Below are 19,909 nucleotides of genomic sequence, written 5' to 3'. Positions count from 1 at the left end.
CACACCTATTCGCGGTAAATCTGAATTTTTTAAGTCATTCAATGATTCTCACTTTATTTTAAAATAACAACAACAACATCAAACAAATATATTTTCAATAAAAATGAAAATGAAAACGTTAAGACAATATTTTATTACCAAGTTGAATTAACAAAACAGATTCCTACCTGATAGACCGACGCTCGAAAGAAAACTACATTATTAATGACACATGCTAGTGCAACGCGAAAGCTGCAGTTTCTCGTGCTCGATATTCATAAAGTGTGAGAAGAAATGTTTTCAAAAGTGATGGAATGGACAAAACAGAAAGATTAAGGAGTATTCAAAGGCCTTTTTACACGAATTCTGGTAAGAAACGTATGATTTAATTTGTATGTACTTGCATTTACAAAAACTCTTACTATTTCGATCTAAAGTCACGTATTTCATAAAACAAACAATAATTCAGATTTTTGACGTTTAAGTATAATAAAAAACAATGCTTTAAATTTTATCGTTTGTCCCTCGTCGGATCAGTGTCAAAGTCAAAACAATCGCGTAGAGTGTGATTATTTTTAGATCGGTGCCTTCAAAAGAAACGCTATTTAAATCGGTGTAATTTGTTATATGTCTAAAGTCACATAATATGTTTATATTTTTATCTTCAGCTGGTAATAAAAACTTCTCATACTCATTCATAAACATAAATGAATTAATAATGATCACTCAACACTGTATTAAATGTTTAATTTGAATGTGACAATTTGCACTAATCTTGATAAGTTTAAATGTTTATAAGTTTTAATACTATTTATATTTAAAATAATTTTATACATTGATTTAATTATCAAAAGTTTATAAAATTGTATGTAATTGGAAATGTTCTTTTTCATTGGCATTCATGATATGTAAATCATCTGCATAAATCAAGCGATCGGTAAAGGGATTATATATAATACGCACATATTATTACTGAATCACTCATTAAGCAATTTGCATGATCGAATGACGTAACTTTTGTTTTCCCACGGTGCGAAAATATAGTAATAATCACAAATAACGCATATACAATAAATAAGTAGTACGAATATAATTTCCTTTTGTATGTTGCTATACTTATATATCCTCAGTTCGATTACTGAAAGTCAATGTCTCTCTTTAACAACGTGCGTGCACGTCACAAAGGAGGAAAAGGTATACGTACGCGTACATTCTCATTTTCCCCGTATTTACACGGCGATTAATTTGTCTTGCGCGACGAGCGAGCGAGAACGAGGCAGAATTTTTCGCTCCCGTTCGCTCTCGAGGGACACGTACGTTATGTTCTCCGACTTGCATAGCATAGCGCATAAAAGCACGTGGACGCATTGCAATAAGACATCGTTAAAAGATAAACAGAAAATTCATGGCTAATCAATCCGTGCGCGACGTATCTATCCGAAGCCGCAATGACGGATCGATGCGCGTGTAACAAGTATAGTAACGATCGCGAGTGTCCCTTGGAAATTGCTATTGTACGTGAGTAAGCGCGCGCGGAGCTATATTTAAATGTACTTTATATGCGCGCTAAGGACGTTAGAGAACCGATCTAAAGGCACCAAGGTAGGCGTCGATCGAGTAAATACACTTTTCAAGGCTGGCTGGTAACAGTGTATGACAACAGTAGCTCGCAGCCGTGCAGCGCTCTACGCGGAGAGCACTATGTTATGTAGCTCGCTCACGAAGTCGGCGTAGGTGCACTTATTGTATCAAGTCTCGTTAACAGAGAGACGTTCATTCACTCGATCATGATGATGATAACGACTACGAGACTAGGATGATATGATGTGTGTGTGATAGCTCTCGAATGGCCCGTTTGCTCCAGTTCGTATCTTTAGACCGGGCTGCTGCCATGCCATAGTTCACGTTACCGCACACACACACACACACACTCGTGTTCCATGCGCGATACTCGAAATAATATCTCAATTCGCATCGAGCCTCGCAGTCCGCAGTCGAGGATAATCTCAATGTAGCCATTGCTGTTTTTTCCAACATTTTAGGCACTCGAGGCTTTTGGTGTCGAGCTTGGTGTCGAGGTGCGCGTGATTCAGTGAGTTCGAGTTGGGTACGCGGGTGGCGATGCCACCCTGCGTAAGCCCCATTGAGATATGGCCATGCGTCCCATAGCTAACGATAACAGACCGATCGGCGCGACCGTCAATCTCACCCTGCTTCGGCTCAAACGGGGTAGTGTTCAGTTGAGGATAGCAGCTCGAGAAGTTCAAGGTAACGATCATCAATTCGAGCGATTATATCTTTCCTCGATCTTGAGTATCAATTGTTTTGTTACTTGATTGCACGAACAAAAATGAGGTAAATACCAAAATTGCACTGTACCAACTGCAGTGAGATTCTAAAAATAATCAGCGCGCTTGCGTCGATATCCGATGCGATGATTCACGTACAACGAAGCGCTTACGTTGAAATTCACCGTGTATCTAAAAGTTCCAATGTATATCTATTTGATCAAAGCGTATTGATATTTTCGGCGACTTGATAACTAGAGTTTATTTGTAAATTGTCGCGCCATCTAGTCAGTATCAGAAACACATCTCAAGCATATGGGGAAATAAAAAAAGTGTAGACGAATCAGACGTCGTCTTCGGATGTACCTTGTGCGTCTAAAGAGATAATAAAATCCATATTTCCACGATAACGATGTTACGCTAAGTGCATCCTCGAAAGACGTTTGCTCGACTTTATGTGTCATTATAGGTTCGGTATCGTTTGATCGAGTTTTTGCCATTTTATTCGCGAATTGTTAAAGCCATACCGGATTCGATTTTTATCTGGTGTCTATAGTGTTACCTCCATTCTATTCATATGTGGCGAGATGTGCGAAGATCCGGAAATCAACAAACTAAAAGATGATGTTAAAGAACATACAGGTAATGTGTGATGTGCTAATTCCATAGTGCTGAAAAATTTGAGAAATGGGAAATTTCGCAGTATAAATTAAATAAATAGTTTAATTAACAACTGCTTCTTCTTATCTTCTTACGTCATTTTAAGTTAAGTAAGAATTCTTCATAATCAATAACATGCAATTAAAAAATCATGAAAGTATTTTAATTTAAGTTAAATGAAAGTGTACAATTTCGCGGTGTGCTAAAATGATAATTATTACTTACGCTATTTTGTGTCAACTCTTAATTGTCCATTCGAATATTCATCTCGTCAAGTATCATTCGTGGTTAATCAATTTAAGCAAATACATATAAGTTCAAAGGTATGAGCAGACGGTATTTCACTATTGCTGGAACGTCAAGGCTACAATAGATTAATCATAATTTACCAGTCTAATTTATTACACCGCACTCGTAAATCTTTAGTCTTGATGTTTTTCGTATTTACCACGTGTAAGCTATTTCGGTATGTAAATTAAATAGCAAGTCTCTTCACCTAATACACCAGTCCGACCAGAAGCACTTTTAACTAAAACAATCAAGTTTTCAATTTCAATAAAGTTTTGGAAAACACGAGCAGCGATCGCATTCATAATCACTAAGGCTATAAGTAGATCACAAAGTGTATATAGGCGAGCTCGTTTCGAGCTTTCTTACAAAACGATAAGGATATTTACCCGTATCATTGAGAACGTTTTTTTCTTCGGCAAAACAATTATTGTTATTATTATTATTAGTATTATTTGTATTATTATTATGCGGAACCAGTCGGGTAACTGGCAGGTCGATATCGCGAACGTGCGTTGATCAAATACAAAAGAAGTCGAGATAGTGGCAAAGACAGCAGCAACGACACAGGCAGTAGCATGTGCCGTTGCCGGAGCAGCAGCAGATAAGACGGCGACATCGCAGAATGCAAAGATCCACGAGACGCGAAAATTTATATTCAATGTCGTAATTTTTTTTTTTTTTTGCGCAAGTAAGGTGTAAAAAAGGCGTCACTTATGATAGACTTTCGCGGATTTTCTCGATTTATCTGCAGCCGTAGAGTGAGATGGCGGAGTTCGTCAAGAGAGGAAGTGTACACTTAGTGAAGCGCAGCAGTGTGCAGATCAAGCAATGGAAAAAAGAAGTGCGAGGTTAGTGACGGGAGATCACGCGACGGGAGAGTGGAAAGGATGTATACCTCAATTTTTGGTGCTTTGTAACTTGGACGTAGCCGCATACAGCTTTCGATTTTGAAAATTTAGAAAATTTCCAAGTTGTTTCTTTTGAAAGAAACATGTTCGAGTTATCGAATAAACAAACGACGAAATGATTACATTGACGTAATGAGACAAAATCTTATCGAATTTGCAATTATTCATTAAGGCGTTACAAAGAAAAATATGAAATAACGATCAGGTTTGATGTCTCAATATCAATAATTTTGATACATTTTTGTTTAAACAAAACAAGAAAAAACCAACGAAAAATTCTAAATCATCGCCGTTTGGATTGTTACAGCCGCCGTACGAGCTCGTCATATCGTAGCAGCCCTAGTGGCCGTGGGCTTCGCACTATGCGGCGCCGTCGAGACGAGCTCCTCCGTGGCTCTGCTGGCAAATCAAGTGGACAATCATGCCATCATCGACACGTCCTGGCACTGCGACATGCTGGTGAATCTATCGAGGCGAAATCGCACCGAGGACGCGGAATTCGGCCGGACCGAGCTGTCGCTGGAGGAGCGCGACGAGTCGAGGATGCGCGAGGCCTTTCTCTGGGGTCAGGTCGCCGGCCCGATTCTCGGCGGTTGCCTCGTCTGGGGTAGAACCGGACCCTCGATGGTCTTCTCGCGGGCGGTGCTCAGTGCCTGTCTGGCCTCGCTACTGGTGCCGGCAGCCTGGCGGGGTCCGTCTCACGTCGCGCTCAGATTACTCCAAGGACTCTGCACGGTAGGACAACCCGTGCGATAATAATTATCATACGTATACAATCGTTTGCAATTGCAGATATCGTCAATTTTTTAACACGAATCGTGTCTTTCGCGTTGCAGGGTGCCACGATGCCTGCAGCTCACATGCTCGCCATGACATGGTTCAAAAGTACGCACAGAAGTTGGTATTTCAGCTGCTACGCAGGTAAGCGATCGAGAGACACCCACGACTGCAACTACATTACATATATCGTGTATATCATTGTTCGTCAAAATTACGGCAATGACGCGCGTACGTGATATATACGCAATATGCCTCATACACGAGTTACATAAATGAGAGAAGAAAGAACAACAACAAAAAATTTGTTTCGTAGCTGTAAGTGTAGGTTACTGTCTTACTGGTTGGCTCGGCACGGCGGTGGTGAGAGCTTACGGAAGAGACTCGCTGTGCTACGGTCTCACGATACTGGCATTGTGCTGGTACTTCACTTTCGGCCGCTTCGTCAAAGACAGTCCCAAATCTTATCAACACGATACCAATGTAAGGCATGTTGGCAATTTTTGCTTTTTATGTGCTTGCTATTTTCTGAATGTGGGATTATTTTTATTTAAATTATAAATAATATTAATTAAGATCAGTTCCAAATTTGAATGTATTTGTAAATTTAAATATTTGACTATTAGGCTGCTGTCATACCATGGGGAAAATTGCTGAGATCCGTTCCAGTTTGGGCATCGGCCGTAGCGACAATGGGCAACCAATGGGGTGATGCCACCCTCGCTTTAGGCATGACCAAATACCTGAAACTCATTTATGGATTCTCCACTGCTAACGTAATTTTATCTTTTGTAAATTATTTATAAAGTAAAAGATAATTTAATAAGCATTTATAAGAAAATAATGGTCACACATTGTTTGAATCCATCGCATGGCGTTTGGGGAATGTCGTCTTCGTGGTGATATTTCGACCCGGTATAACCTAGTGCTAAAATCGTATTTCAAAAATTGGATTTATCTGATAAATCTATCGTGATCTATGAATCAATATTTCGACTTGAAATAACAAGTGTGCAATCTTACATGCCTATTAGTAATAATTAGAAAATTAGTAGAATATTGACGGTTGTGTTATTATACAGCTTCTGATTTAACCGCTAGATGTCGCAATCAATTCCGAACGAGAAAAAATAAAGTTTTGTAGATATATAAATCTAATTTTGTAAATTTGTAAATCTACCAACATCATCGATCGTTCCTTTACTCGGTTGATATGCAAGAGTTATTGAGGAATATTTATAGATATGTAAGTTATGTAATTATGAGTAATCTTCGTAGGATTCAGTACTGACGACCTTGCCGCACATAGGACACTTCATGGCGGCGCTCACTTGTGGCTTACTCGTCGATCACGTGAGAGAATCTAAAATCGTATCCACGACCACGGCGAGAAAGTTGGTCGTTTACACGGGTGAGCTGCATTTTACAACTTTTTCGTCCATCGCTTTTCTCTCTCCTCTCTCTTTCGCTTCGTCGCCTGAATAAAATTTGCCCGCGGACCCGGCGAGCGATATCATCCGCCGCTATAACGACAATTTTATTTTTTTATCTCTTCTACTTCCACAGCTCATTTCATCCCCGCTGCGCTGCTCTTCGTGGCGGGCTACGCGGGCTGCCAGGCTCTGGGTGCCGCTTGGCTGGGCATAGCCGCCCTGCTGGTGAGCGGCACGGCTCCCGCGGGCGCCCTCGCGGCCATCGCCGATCTGGCGCCAGCCGAATCGCCGGCCTGCGCCGCTGCGGCCTGCGCTCTCTGCTCCACGCTGGGCGCTGCAGGCCTGCTGGCTGCTAATTACTTCGTCACTCAGGCGTTGCACGCATCGGTGAGTTTGCCGCCACGGTTTATTATCGGTGGTTCATTATATAGCGCAGCGCATAGCCGCGATCTATTTATCGCGATCGATCGGCCATTCGAGAAAATGAGTGTCTTTCAAAGTGTCGACTAGTCGATTACGAGAATCGGTTATTAATGGGTGGATAATGGCTAAGTACACAGACGTAGAAGCAAAAAACTCGTTACAATAAATCGAGTGAAAGAAAAGACACTTTTTACACGGCTCTTAACGTTAGCGCTAGAGTAATTAAAAATAAACCACATAAGCCCACACACGCCATAAATGGTGCCACGCATTGTACCGAGCTCGTTCACATGTGCCAAATAACAATCCCCGGGGCTCGTAATTGAATCGAATTAAAATCCCCACCTATACCAATGTCTGTTACAGATCGCCGGCTCGTGGCGTCTGGTCTTTGGCGTTGCGTCGATAGTCTTGCTGATTACGGCGGCCGTTTTTCTGGCATTGGGCAAGGGTGTACCACAGCCGTGGATACCGTCGGTCGCTCGGCCCTGCAGCCACGACGTGATTTACGAGCAGGACGGGCTCGAGCTCGATTACGAGGACGTGGCCGTGCAGACTGAACCCTACGATCTTTACGGCGCCGACGACGACGAGGAAGATAATCCGAAAGATATTGAGAAGGAGCAGAAGGAGTCTAATTCTCTACAGACTACCGTAGCTGTTATTAAAAATGAGACAAACAATTATATAATTAAAGCGTAGATAGCGGTTCGAGCTACAGCTCTTTTCGACGTGAAATGTCAAAGCAGAGCCTTTATGCAGTTTTTTTCTTCTTCGGATTTCGTCAAGTACACTATGATAAAATCCAATCCTGAATATTCATGTGATTATCTTTGAGTTTATTATAAAGTGCAGCTGTGTAAAAATATAATTTAAGAGTTTAAGATTTGAAATAAATAGGAAAATGTCGATGTCTAGAGAAGTCGAAACTTGTAAATATATGAGAATAAATTTTGATTATGAATGACGAATTCACTTATTGATAAAATTATCATGAATTATAGCAGAAATGGTAAAATAGCTCAAACTATCAGGGTAATATATAACACAAGGTAATACATATTTTTTGCTGGTCAAATTAAGAAATGAATGAAAATTTCTTACATCTTTTGAAGTAAAAAGGTAGAAACGACGTAGCTCGATATATAAGTATGTAGTTTATCAAAGAAAAAGTTGTACTTTTTAAATCATTTTCGTACTTTCGTATTACCAACAACTTCCGTCATTCATAATATGCATAATTTGCACGAATATGAAGAAAAAAGTATTTCATACTTTCAAGCGAACTTGGCGGGAAAAAAAATTCATCGCACTTACTTTTTTCAGCGAGTCGTCTTTTTTCGCTAGATTCTTGACGAAATATGGCAATGCATGGAATCGTTACTCTTTTGTGGTTGGGAAAATCGTAGAAGTTATAATTGCGAAGCTTTCCCGCGTTACTTAACCTCCAGACTATTGAATAATCTAAAGTGTCATTGTTTTCAACTTTTTTTCCTCTTTGGCCCATCTATAGTTTCAGTCGAATTTAAGCAACTAAAAATTCTTTTTTTGCGATCGCTTCCCCGATCAACGACCCGAATCATCTTAATTTTACAAAAAGTCTATCGAGACAATCGTCTAGAGTCGATTATATGAAAAATAACGTGTATAACGCGTGTACGCACCGCAGGTTACGCAGCGGAGTCCCGCGAAGTTCTACGCGCGCGCGCGCGCTACGTATCGCGAAAAAAATGCGCGTACCCACATATGGGTTTCCAGTTAAAAGATTTCAAAGCGTGGAAACTATAAACATAATATATCCCATGGCGCGGCTCCGACTCGACGCTATATTATATATGTATATACGCGTGTATATATGTACGAGTGCAAGTGTGTCGCAACAATACTCACTGCATGGTAATGTTAATCATCCGAGTATGTATAGCAGCGTACGTATACGTACTTATATATATGCCACACGCGGAAAGCAACGCGTCATTATATTTCCTCATGTATAAGGTCTATTAAGAAATAAATTCTCACACAGGTACACACGGCGGTGTCTTATCCATTTATCTCATACTTTTTATTTCGCCCGATGGTGCGTTGTTATATATGCGATGAAGCGAGGAGATGCGAAATGCACATCCCTGCGTTACATGTAATATGAAAGATATCTTTATTAGCTGCTGTACTCTACATATGTCTAAAATTTTATTTACAATCGACGTTTTACTAGAAAATTCTTAAGTTAACAAGCCTTATAAGGAGAGTAAATATTATAAACAGTTATATCGAGGATTCTAACGAAATTACAAAACTATAAAAATCTCAAATTCGATCAAGTACAAAAAATATACTTATGATATATGGTGATACCTAATATAATTGACTTTACTTATTTATAGTAACATTGAGGTTTACGTATAGCAAAACAACATTTTTCATCAGCGTATAGTTCGATCGAAATCAGATGTACATTTTTTCAAGTCACTGTTTTTTTCGTGTTTCTTTTTCTTCGTTGTTGTTACTGTCTTCTCCGATGATTTGTACGCTTCTTACTGGTCCACCCTTGCGATACCTGAGAGGAGCGGCCGTCGTCGACACGTACATCATATTCGGCATTGCCACTGGTCGATCCGCACTTATGGCTAACTGTAACATCCTCAACAGCAGAGCCTCTCGTATTTGAGGAGGCAGTATGTCTTCTCCGTCGTCGCTCATCGCGTCGGGCGCGTAAAACTTTTGCCTGTAAACCCTTTTTGCGTATCTGGTATCCGGATAATCCTCGTATTCTCTCTGGTAAATCGGATTCAAGGCTCGCGAGTACGGTGGCGGTGGAGGTATGGGTCTTCTCAACGGTCCCTCGGGATAAGGTGGCGGTGGCGGAACTGGTCCGGGTCCATGAGGTCCATGAGGCCCATGCGGTACGGGAGGTCCAATGGGGCCAGCTGGTCCAACGGGTCCCGCTGGACCCACGGGACCTGCAGGTCCTACCGGTCCAACTGGTCCAGCGGGACCAACGGGCACTGGCCGTCCTATCGGCCCTTCGGGTGGATAAGGTAATCCTCCTCTCGGTGCTCCATATGCCGGATCATAGTACTGCTGTTGATCGTAGAGCGCGTCTTCCAAATATTCACGAGGGTAGCTCAGAGCTTGAAGACCGTATTGGCTGATTAAAAGGCGTCTCAATAAATATTGAAAATCTCTTCGGCTCAAAGGTGGGGCAATTGGATTTGGTGGTTCTGGAGGTAGTGCCAGCGGTCCCCGGTAAGGATAAGGAGCATTTTGATAATCTCGTTCATCCGGTGGCAATGGCTGAGGAACCGGTCGCAAATAGCCTCTTCGTGCATCAACCTCGGGTCCGTAGAGTAATTGTCTAGGATAAGCTCTGTGACGTCCCAAGTATCCGGGATTTATGGGAACTCTGGGCACGGCCTCTTCGTGGTCGTGAGCAACAGGTGGCGAATCCGTTAGATATTGAACATTACCCTCCTGTACACCAGGATACAATGGCTGTCTTCCAAATTCTTGTCTGAGCAGTAGCCTGCTGAGAGGAATCTGTTGGTAAGCTGCATCCTCTTCCAGTTGATTTCCTGGAACGAGGACTCCTCCTTCTCGCAAATACGCTCCGGGCTGTTGTCTTACGTAGAGAGGTTCGGTACTTTGACGAGCGTACTCTTTGGAATCGGATGCTTGATCCTTAGGTGGTCGAGTCGTGGTACGAACCAAGACCTGCTGAGCAGTGTTGCGGTCCTCTTGAGGCACATTTTTCGATTCTTGCTCTTCAAATTTAGCAGGACCGTTATTTTGATTGATAAAAATGGGTTTCAAGCGTTCCTTCCTGAGTGAAGCCAATCTGGTGGTTGACCTTGGAGGACTGGACGTTGTAAAAAGAGGGCGCGAAGTAGAGAGCGATCCTCCGTAAACATCGGATTGATCGTCGTCCAATTCAACCACTGGCGTTGTCTTGGACGCTTCTTCTTTGAGCTGTCTCCTCAAAGCATTTCCGGTTGTGATTTTTGGTTCTTCTTCTTTGTCTTCGAACTCCTCGGTTATCGGAGGTAAATTGAGTTCAACGGGTCTCTTTGTAAACACCACTCTTTGAACAGTTGTACTTTTTTCACTAGTACTCGGTTTTGTCACTTCTTCACTGACTTCTTCCGCTTGCTCTTCCTCCAAAACTACCGGGCGCTGCTGGCCATTGATGATCAAACGATGCCTGGCTTTGGGTCGAATGAAACCGGGTCTCGGAGTTTCGGTCGTCGACAATGTGCTCCCGGACACGGACGTCGTCGGCAGAGTCGATGGTTTTCGTATTCGCGGTATCGGCTGCACCACCGACAGCTTGGTTGCCGACTCCGTAGTGCTGGAATAGGCAGCCTGAGGTTTTTTCAGGGTCGAGTTACGATTGTTGCGTGGCTGATTCTGAACGATGGATATTTGTTCCTGTAAGGGCGAGACGGTGGTAGATTTAAACCCTGTTCCGTTCGAAGAGGAATAGGACACTCTTTTAACTTCGCCAGTTGCATCGACGAACCCGAAAGTACCTTTGATGTTGCCAAGCACATCACGGCTCTCGACCTAGTAAAGGTAACGTTCTAATTTTTGCATTTCAGAAACGACACTCGACTTTTTATCGTGATTGCGTGCAAGTATCAAGAGACAGTCTGTGCGAAGTGAAAAAAGTGCACCATTACCATGGCAACTCGATCGTAATGCCTTGAGTTGAGTAAAATTAAATATTTTTTGCATGAAATGATTTCTTTCTAATTACGAAATAATATGAAATTAAAAAATAAAAAATTAGAGTTTTAGTATTAAAAATGATAAATGTTATAGCTTGTAGATTCACTTTCGTTTGAGACGAACCTTAAATGACCCATCACCGGCCTCGTATCCATAGGTATAAGATCCATCATCGTTCACTTTTCGAATTTGCTTGAGGATGGCCACTTGCTGATCACGTTGACTTTCCGAAATCTCTTGGTCAGTGGCATTCAAACTGCTTACCGTTGTCACCAAGAAGAAGAATGCCATGAGCCATGGCGTCATCTTGAACTGGTTAACGAAATTAAAAAAATTTTTAATGCAAAAATTAAAAACTACAACTTTAAATTTAATCGAAGAATATAAATTTAAAAAAAAATTGGAAAATAAATTCAGGACGCAAGGCAAAAGATCTATACTGCGCTGTCGGCGACGAAGTGTCGTTTAGCGCATGCAAAACGCAATAGAACTCAACACTAGACAAAAGTATCGGCACACACTGGGTTGTTTTTCTCACTGAGGCAGTAAAGCAAAGCGGAGCGTCGTAGGTAAAACGAGCGAGTTCGAACTAAGTACCTTGGGACTGGAAGCCATGGTACCGCGCGGATGCGGTGAACGCGTCGACAATGATGAGAGCGGGGTGCGTACGCCAGCTCTTATATATAGTGTGACACAATCCTTGCCTGCTGCTGCTGCTGCTTGCCACTACCTTTTTCCGCGCGTCAACAGCCACCACCTCCTCCCGCGCGCGAGCCACATACGACTCGATCGCTCCTTTTGCCGCGAAGCGTAATTCAACCTTGACTACCCCCGAAATTACATACGTGTGTAAAAGCTAAGCCGGTGCGCGGACAACGCCGCGGAGATTTTGTAATTTCGAAAATTCACACGAGATTCTCCGATTGTTTCATTGTAAAAAAAAAGGAAAAACGACAAATCATGAAAATTCGAGCCTGCTGCGCGCGTGTGAATTATCAAATTGCAAGAGCCTGTATACGACTGAGCTTCGATTGTTTATAATCTCATTAAAAAAACGAAAAATGTTAATAATCAATTACAGTATGGAATAAAAAATAATCTGATCCAGTTTCCACAAAATTGAATCACCGCGTAGTCGACTTGTTTGTTTCGAAGAAATGTTTTGCATATTATACGATCGCGCGTAATTCCGGGCAATTATGTCCCTATTCCAAAGGTAAACAATGAGCTGACTCGCGTTCATCGGACGCACGCGCACTTTTATTAAGTGTACGCGTACGTGCAAAAATCATTACATGTTTTCTGCATACGAAGGGTGTGACAATAATTGCCGGAGAGTACAGTAAATCCTTTTTTTACTACTTTCTGTTTCATCTCGCGTTAATTATTATGTTTAGCCGAGTGAAGCGCGTAATTGTTGTGAAACGTCTGCGGCCGTTATACATAAATAAGTTACTCGGTAAGCAAAGCCTGAGAAAATGTGCGTTGATACCAGTGCAAGTGCGATACAATTTATATGTAATAAAACTATTGGCAAATAATCCCTCGGTGAATCACGACGTCGCACGCCTATGTCATACGCGCTAATTTTTTATGTATCGTGATTTTTTTTCACCTTTTCCATTATTTAAAAAACTAAACAAGGTTTCACGAAATGTATTTATTCATCCGAAAGGACGTATCTCGTCGGGTTACCAAATAACACACTTTTCGTTTCAGTCGATTTTAAGCACGCACCGAGCTCGCACGCATACACCGTCGCATGCTGCTATGGGAAATGCGCGTAAAAGCGCGTCCGAAAGTAAATTTCAAAGAGCCGCGCTCGCTCGCGCCCGCGTCACAATTCTCAGCAAAGTGTACGTATACCTACACGAGAATCTCAACGACGACGAAAAAAAAACACGAGCAGGCATTAGGCAAGCTCTTTTTTTCCACGCACGCATATACTCCGTGCGCGCGCGCAGATAAGCCGACTGCGTTGTACCATAGGCTCAAATGGCAGCTGTAATAAGGGACCTTACCAGCTCGACACGCTGACGAGGGCTTACGCGTTTGGATTTTAAAATCAACTCGACGACGATGCAGCAGCAGGAGACACATCTTACGCGGCAGTGAAAGCCGCGACATTTTTGCCTATATACGCATGGTGCATGCGTACGAAAGAACGCGTACACGTGGGAGTCGAGGTGCCAGTGTGTGGTTTGTAAAACAGTACCCAGCACCAACAGCAGCAGTGGCAGGAGCCGCAGCAGCAGCAGCAGCAAGAGACTGTAAAATGTGTAACAATAGTCACCTTTTTCCCATACTATGCAGCAATAGCCTGGGCCACACATTGTGGTACATCAGCTTCGGATTTGAATCTCGCCTCTCTCGTGTATGTGTGTCTCTTTCTGCGCGTGTATGTACCTATCGTCCTGCTGAGTGCCTGCCGCTCCGTATGTACGCAGTCACTCCCACAGAAGGACGATTATTACATCACGCTATTTCCGATGGAAATATTTCGCCCGCCTCTATATACTCGCGCTTATATTATATAGCGGGAGCTGCTGCACACGGGTCTACACACAGGTGCGCGCGCTGAGCTGCAAAAGTGCGTCACCGATTCCGGCCTCGTGCATATTTTATTGTACCTGCTTTAAGGTTGACACACTGAGCTCGAGAGAGCTGCTCGCACAGGTGTATGCGCGCTCCACGTCGCTTTACGTAAAAGTAATCTACGTTACAGGGATGAATTTGCCATATCACTGGGTACATGAATACGTGGTATAAAGCGGGGGCGCAGAGCCTATTAATATGCATCGATCGAGACGGCCCATTATCTTGGCACGAGTCGTTTTACTGCCTAAAAGATTCACACACTTTGGGAATAATGGCTTGAACTATATATCCACGCGCTCTACACGCACCATTGAGACTTTCTATTTAAAACGTTTTTCAAACAAGCAACAAATGCAGCATCATATTGGCGCGCCTGGTCAAAGATGAAAGTTTCGATTTGCGACTCGGGTCTTTATTGTTTGGGTAGCTAATGCGCCGTGATGCGTGTTTTCGACACTCGAGCCACAATTTGGCCTCGCTTCGTGTATCGATCGTCGCGAGATTCGCGTTGTAATTACTTATTAATTGTCAATTATTAAGCTGTAACGAGTACGCCTCGGGTATGCGGCGTCGAATTCATTTATCCAGGCCCTAGAAGTGCTGTTTTACTTTTCTCGTTGTTGGCTTTTAAGAACAACGAGCACACCTACTTCGAGCTACCAACAAAATGACCAACATTCTACGGCTTGGGAACTAGCTTATATTGTTTTCTTACTTTGCTTCTCGTGTCTTACAAAAACTATTGCAATGTATAAAGCAGTTTTATACCCGTGTGTGTCCTAGCTTTATTCTATTACGAAAGTATTAAAACAAATAATCGTTACTGCATGATTATTCGACTTGAATAACAATTTATTCAAACCGTGCGCTATTTATTCCAACCTCATTTTCGTATTATTAAATTAATTCCATATTTTTGTGTTATGTTTTCAAAAAGAAGTCAACATTTATTCATAAACTCAAATCTAGAATTTTTATCTATAAAATATAATTCTGTGGCTTCGAGGCTTTGATACTCATTATAACACTTTTAGATCAACTATTACGTATAACATTACCAACACTAATTTAAAAAGTAACTTTTTGTGCATTACGTGTCATTGTCATCCGTGAGACTCTTTTCATTATTTGATTGTTATTAAAAGTGGCTCCGCAATATTTTGCAATAACTTTCTTTTTTCGCTCATGGATCTCATTATTAAATGAAAACATCGTAACAAATTTTATTTTATGTACAACGCGAAATATATGAATACATTATTCGACTAATATTCATCTTTTTGTCAGTTATTTAGAGTAAGCAAGTTCAAAGTTCCATTTGTTCCATAAAAAATGAAAAATAATTTACACAATCAAAATTTCAAACGTTATTTTGATACTTATGAAATATCTTGAATATTCATCTGAATTAAAATTGTTACAGTTGTATTGTGCTGAGAAGAATAAATTGAAGATGATAATAAAAACAAAAAAAAATGAAACAACTCGAGGCTTCTGTTCCTGTACTAGATAGGCACATCATAATGGACGAATAATTCTGCACCCGAGTGAGTACAAACTTGCATATAAAATGGAAATAATGGCTCGAAAAGGTTATTCACAAGTCTGATGACAGACTGTTTTATTTGAAAAATAATTACCTACTCAATTTGACTCAAAAGAATAGAAAAGTTGCCGTACTTCATAACGAACAAAAGATTTCATTGCTGTATACTTTTAAGATTCGAATATAGCTTTTATTTTATTGTGAACTCCTTGCTTTGTAACTTCCATTCTTACAGCCATGCGAAGTTGGTTGCATTTCTAAGGCGTGAAATGTAACGTTATTATGAGAGGTCTGAATAGCCAGTTCAAGTTATTTTCAATCAGTCCTTGAATGAACTTTTTTTCTTTCAATTGCTTCCTCGTAGAGGGAGCTCTGTGATAGGCTCGAAAACGAGATTTTGAACCAGACCTCGTAGGACAATTTGGTTTATATATTTGGAAACTACATTGAATTACCAACAAATGTCTGTATGTATGTGTGTGTGTGTGTGTGGGTGTGTGTGTGTGTGTGTGTGTGTGTGTGTGTGTGTGTGTATGTACGTCTGGTGGTCTGGAACCAGTGTAACTTTTGAACGGAGACCCGCAGCGCGAAGTTGTTCGGCTCGTTTTGAAGGATTTGTGTGTCGTAAGAAGCGTCAAAAACTTATTTTAGGATCCACCGAGTAGTTAAAGAGTTATGCTTCATTGTATCGGGAGGAAAAATGGTTTTTTTTGAAAAAAATTTTTTTTCGATTTTTTCATGTATAAATGAAGGAATTTTTATTTTTTTCACGGTAGAATGAAAGCAGAGTAGTCAAACTTTAATTTAAAACCAAAAAAAATGAAATTCACCGAATATTTTCAAAATTAACGACTCGACATGAAAAGTTGTTTTTTTTGCTTCCTCGTAGAGGGAGCTCTGTGATAGGCTCGAAAACGAGATTTTGAACCAGACCTCGTAGGACAATTTGGTTTATATATTTGGAAACTACATTGAATTACCAACAAATGTCTGTATGAGTTTTTTTTTCTCGGCCTTCTGGCTAACATAGAAGTGTAGTGTAGTGTACCGATGCCTTTTGTTTACATTATTTTTTAAGAGGAAGCTCTTTGCCAATAAATTGGCAGCGGTTTTTTTTATATGGAAAGAAAATAATAAACTACATTTTTTACAGTACTTTCAATAATAATTGATCTATAAATATAACTAAAATTTGATATGTTCGATTTTTATTTTTAATACTTAAAACCTTGTTTTAACACATGACTAACAAATTTAAAAATTTTGGAAGTCCTGGTGAAACATGTAAAATCAAATTTAATATGTTTATCGGTCTTTCATTTTTAATGAATTTTAAACCCATATTTTATACTTCTATTAACTATATTCAGTATTTACCACCCTCAAATATCATGCTATAGTATAATATTATTTGTTATCAACTAAGTGAATGATCGGATTATTAATGAAACGCTTACGATTCAATGTAACTGCCACGCATTAGTTCGAATATTCCTTATTTATTAGCACAAAGTCAGATATTCATGGAGGGGAATAACCGGAAATTCGAACGTGTTAAAAATAAGTTGTTGATAACTTTCAAACTTGTGTGAAAAATAATCAAAACGATAAGGTTTTTTCTTTTGCATACGTGGTAAACATTTTTCCTTTTCTTGCGATCGCTAGCTTTCACCGATTTCATGATTATATACTTACAACTCCCACGTTATTTGTGTATGCACCTATAAATCGCGTCATAATTACATTGCCTTTCAACCAGGCATAAAAATTATGCACCGATAACTAAGAATATAGGCTATTTCTTGCCATCACCTAGTGATGTGGCATCTTTAACGAAGAGTTAAAAAGAACCGTTTCATCATGTAAGAAGTCTAATGAGAATTTCAAAGTTAAAAATGCAAAGTATCCAGCAGCTAACTCCATATTCGCATTTCATTTCACTTTCGTTCTTCACCGAGCGCGCGACGGTGGCAGTGCATTGTGCATACTTATACCTGCCTTATAAGCTCCTTAATTGGAGAAAGAAGAGATTTTGTTAAGCGTTTTATAGGAGCACAGTCAAGTGGAAATTGCAAAAAAAAATAAATAAATCAATTCGTTCTCTCTCCGGTTTAATGCGCGTTTGTTCACGTGCTTCGCTTAAATTTAAATCGACGCATAAATAATCAACAAAAAGAAATAGTTTTCTTTAATTGGTGAGCTTCGTTAAGCGTGCATATCTGTAAATGAGAGAAACCTCATCGCATCGATTTATATATTGTTTATATCTCGTTAATTTTTGAAGATTGTTTTTCATTAAAGAGTTCAGTCACGTACGGCTCATGTGCATTGTCGTTTATGGTCATCTCGGAGAGGTGAAAATTGTGGGAAAAAAAATCAAATATACAATTACAGCTGACGTAAGGTAAAAAATTCTAGAAGCTCTTACGCGATTTTTTGATTGATCTTGTTTTCTCCAACTATGTACTATTACCCTCTAATTTGACCAAGCAATCGAAACCAATACTTACGCGGTAGTAAGCAATTTGTATCGGATAGTTTACGCACTCTCGAGATCAAACGAACATTATTGAACTTATTTGACGTTAATTTTTTTTAGAAATTTGTTCAATCTTTAGAGTTAAAAACGTTAATTTTAATCTATTAGATTAGATTATTTGTAATACTACTGACCATAGTGATTTAAAAATACTCATGATATTACAAAATTTCCGCGTGTCATTTCGCATTCAAGACCATGTAATTAAAATCCAGGGTATATTCGAACTATTTTTTTCTCTTATAAATTAGCAAACGATTGGTAATCAAAACATTTTTTTCACATACAACATATATTTATTACGAGCAACGTACTCATTTCAGGATTAAAATAAAATGTTTTCAATTTTCCTCTTCACTTACTCCTTTCTTTATACGTTGCTTTCATGTACACACACGGCACAAGCAGCGCTTTTAATTTCCTCAGCCTGACTGTTACTTCCGTTATGAGCTCAACACGAATAAAATGTTATTTTAATTTCCTGAAAATTTTTCGTCGAAATCCTTTCATCTATTTTTTATTTAAATATTTAGAGTGTCAATTTAGTTTTCATTTGTTAATTGATATGAATAAGTATAAATAAGCAGTATGAATAAGTAGTCTAAAATCGTAACGTGTTTTCCCTTTTTTTTATTTCACGATGGTAAACTTACAAACAGTACAAAAATAATTATAACGAAATCTCAATTGTCCATAATCGTTTGAGTGATGTAGAGTTATGATAATTCATAGTTCGACAATATAAAAAGTATTCCTTTTAACAAAGTTCATACATTAACTAGCACTATTCGTGTTGCATTATTAATAATATGTACAAAATGGATCATCAAAAAAGATTACAATATTCCGCTAATGCACACGCATATCTTATTCATGAAAACCAATAAGAATCGAATAAAAGAGAGCAGATATTGAATTACGATACAAACAAAATCTTTGATCCATTAGTATATCGCATTATGAGGCATTGACTTATACGAACTGGCGACACATTTTTGTACATCATTACGACACTACCAACTAAGCTGTAGTTTTGTCTTTGTTTACGACGCAATTATGATTGGATTATTTAAGAAAAAACATAATCGCCAGTACGATTTACAAAAAAAACTTAAGAGTACAAAAATACATTAAATTAAAATTTAAAATTATCAAATAAGTTCTGGGGTTGCATCCAACGTGCCGACTACGTTATTGTGCCTACAAAATCCGAAATATACGTATACAATGTTGTCAAAACGTATTATAATTATTAAACTATATAAATTTGACAATAGTTGAATTTTTTCTCAAATTACTTATACGATTAAGCCGAGTAAAATACAATAAATACGTCGTAGATATAATCACCGTTAACAATCTTTTTTTCTCATTGTTTTTCCAATGTGCCTCACAAACTAAATAAGACACAACTCTGCAGAAGGGTAAAAGTTAATTTGCAAATTGAAATAGATGTTGAGTCGTTTTCGTGCATTTATAAAAATTTAGTGCTTACTCAAGACAAGCAACAATAAGGTCGGATGCTTTGCGATCAATGGTTATGCCGTATTAAAATCTCAAAATAGAATTAACCACAAATATCGTTGAAGTATTATACCGTGGAGACCATAATTTCACTCGGTTCACCGTATGAATATATGTATCGGTCGAACGTACAGGTCTATGTACGTCGGAATACGCGTGTAATGAAACTTGCATAACCATCGGAGCCCGAGCATTATATAGAAGAACAAGATTCG

General features: G+C 39.6%; 2 protein-coding genes across 6 annotated transcripts; one reads left to right on the top strand and one right to left on the bottom strand.

The window, feature by feature from the left end:
* The first annotated feature begins 209 nt into the window (after positions 1-209).
* On the top strand, positions 210-7,730 carry LOC106650871 (sialin-like). 5 transcript variants are annotated; one of them, XM_014369111.2, is made up of 8 exons: positions 210-348; positions 4,434-4,861; positions 4,963-5,047; positions 5,220-5,386; positions 5,530-5,679; positions 6,182-6,314; positions 6,470-6,723; positions 7,126-7,730. In XM_014369111.2, the coding sequence occupies exons 1-8, from the start codon at positions 294-296 to the stop codon at positions 7,459-7,461; spliced, it is 1,608 nt and encodes a 535-aa protein (XP_014224597.1). In that variant the 5' UTR covers positions 210-293; the 3' UTR covers positions 7,462-7,730. The 5 variants fall into 5 exon arrangements, with proteins under 5 accessions (XP_014224597.1, XP_014224595.1, XP_014224598.1 ...); XM_014369109.2 differs by lacking the exon at positions 210-348 and adding an exon at positions 1,892-2,247; XM_014369112.2 differs by lacking the exon at positions 210-348 and adding an exon at positions 2,674-2,909.
* A 1,510-nt stretch (positions 7,731-9,240) lies between these two features.
* Positions 9,241-12,102, bottom strand: LOC106650900 (bromodomain-containing protein 4-like; the record flags this gene model as incomplete). The annotated part of the gene is made up of 4 exons (XM_014369157.1): positions 12,085-12,102; positions 11,611-11,793; positions 9,759-11,187; positions 9,241-9,629 (listed from the first exon to the last, which is right to left on the bottom strand). Coding segments are annotated over exons 1-4 (2,019 nt in total), but the record flags the coding sequence as incomplete, so codon positions are not given.
* Positions 12,103-19,909: the final 7,807 nt, after the last annotated feature.

This window comes from Trichogramma pretiosum, unplaced genomic scaffold, assembly GCF_000599845.2.
Source record: "Trichogramma pretiosum strain Unisexual culture from Peru unplaced genomic scaffold, Tpre_2.0 scaffold3, whole genome shotgun sequence".
Taxonomy (NCBI): domain Eukaryota; kingdom Metazoa; phylum Arthropoda; class Insecta; order Hymenoptera; family Trichogrammatidae; genus Trichogramma; species Trichogramma pretiosum.
Note: the sequence above shows the minus strand (reverse complement) of the source record. Positions and strands in the feature narration are given on the sequence as shown.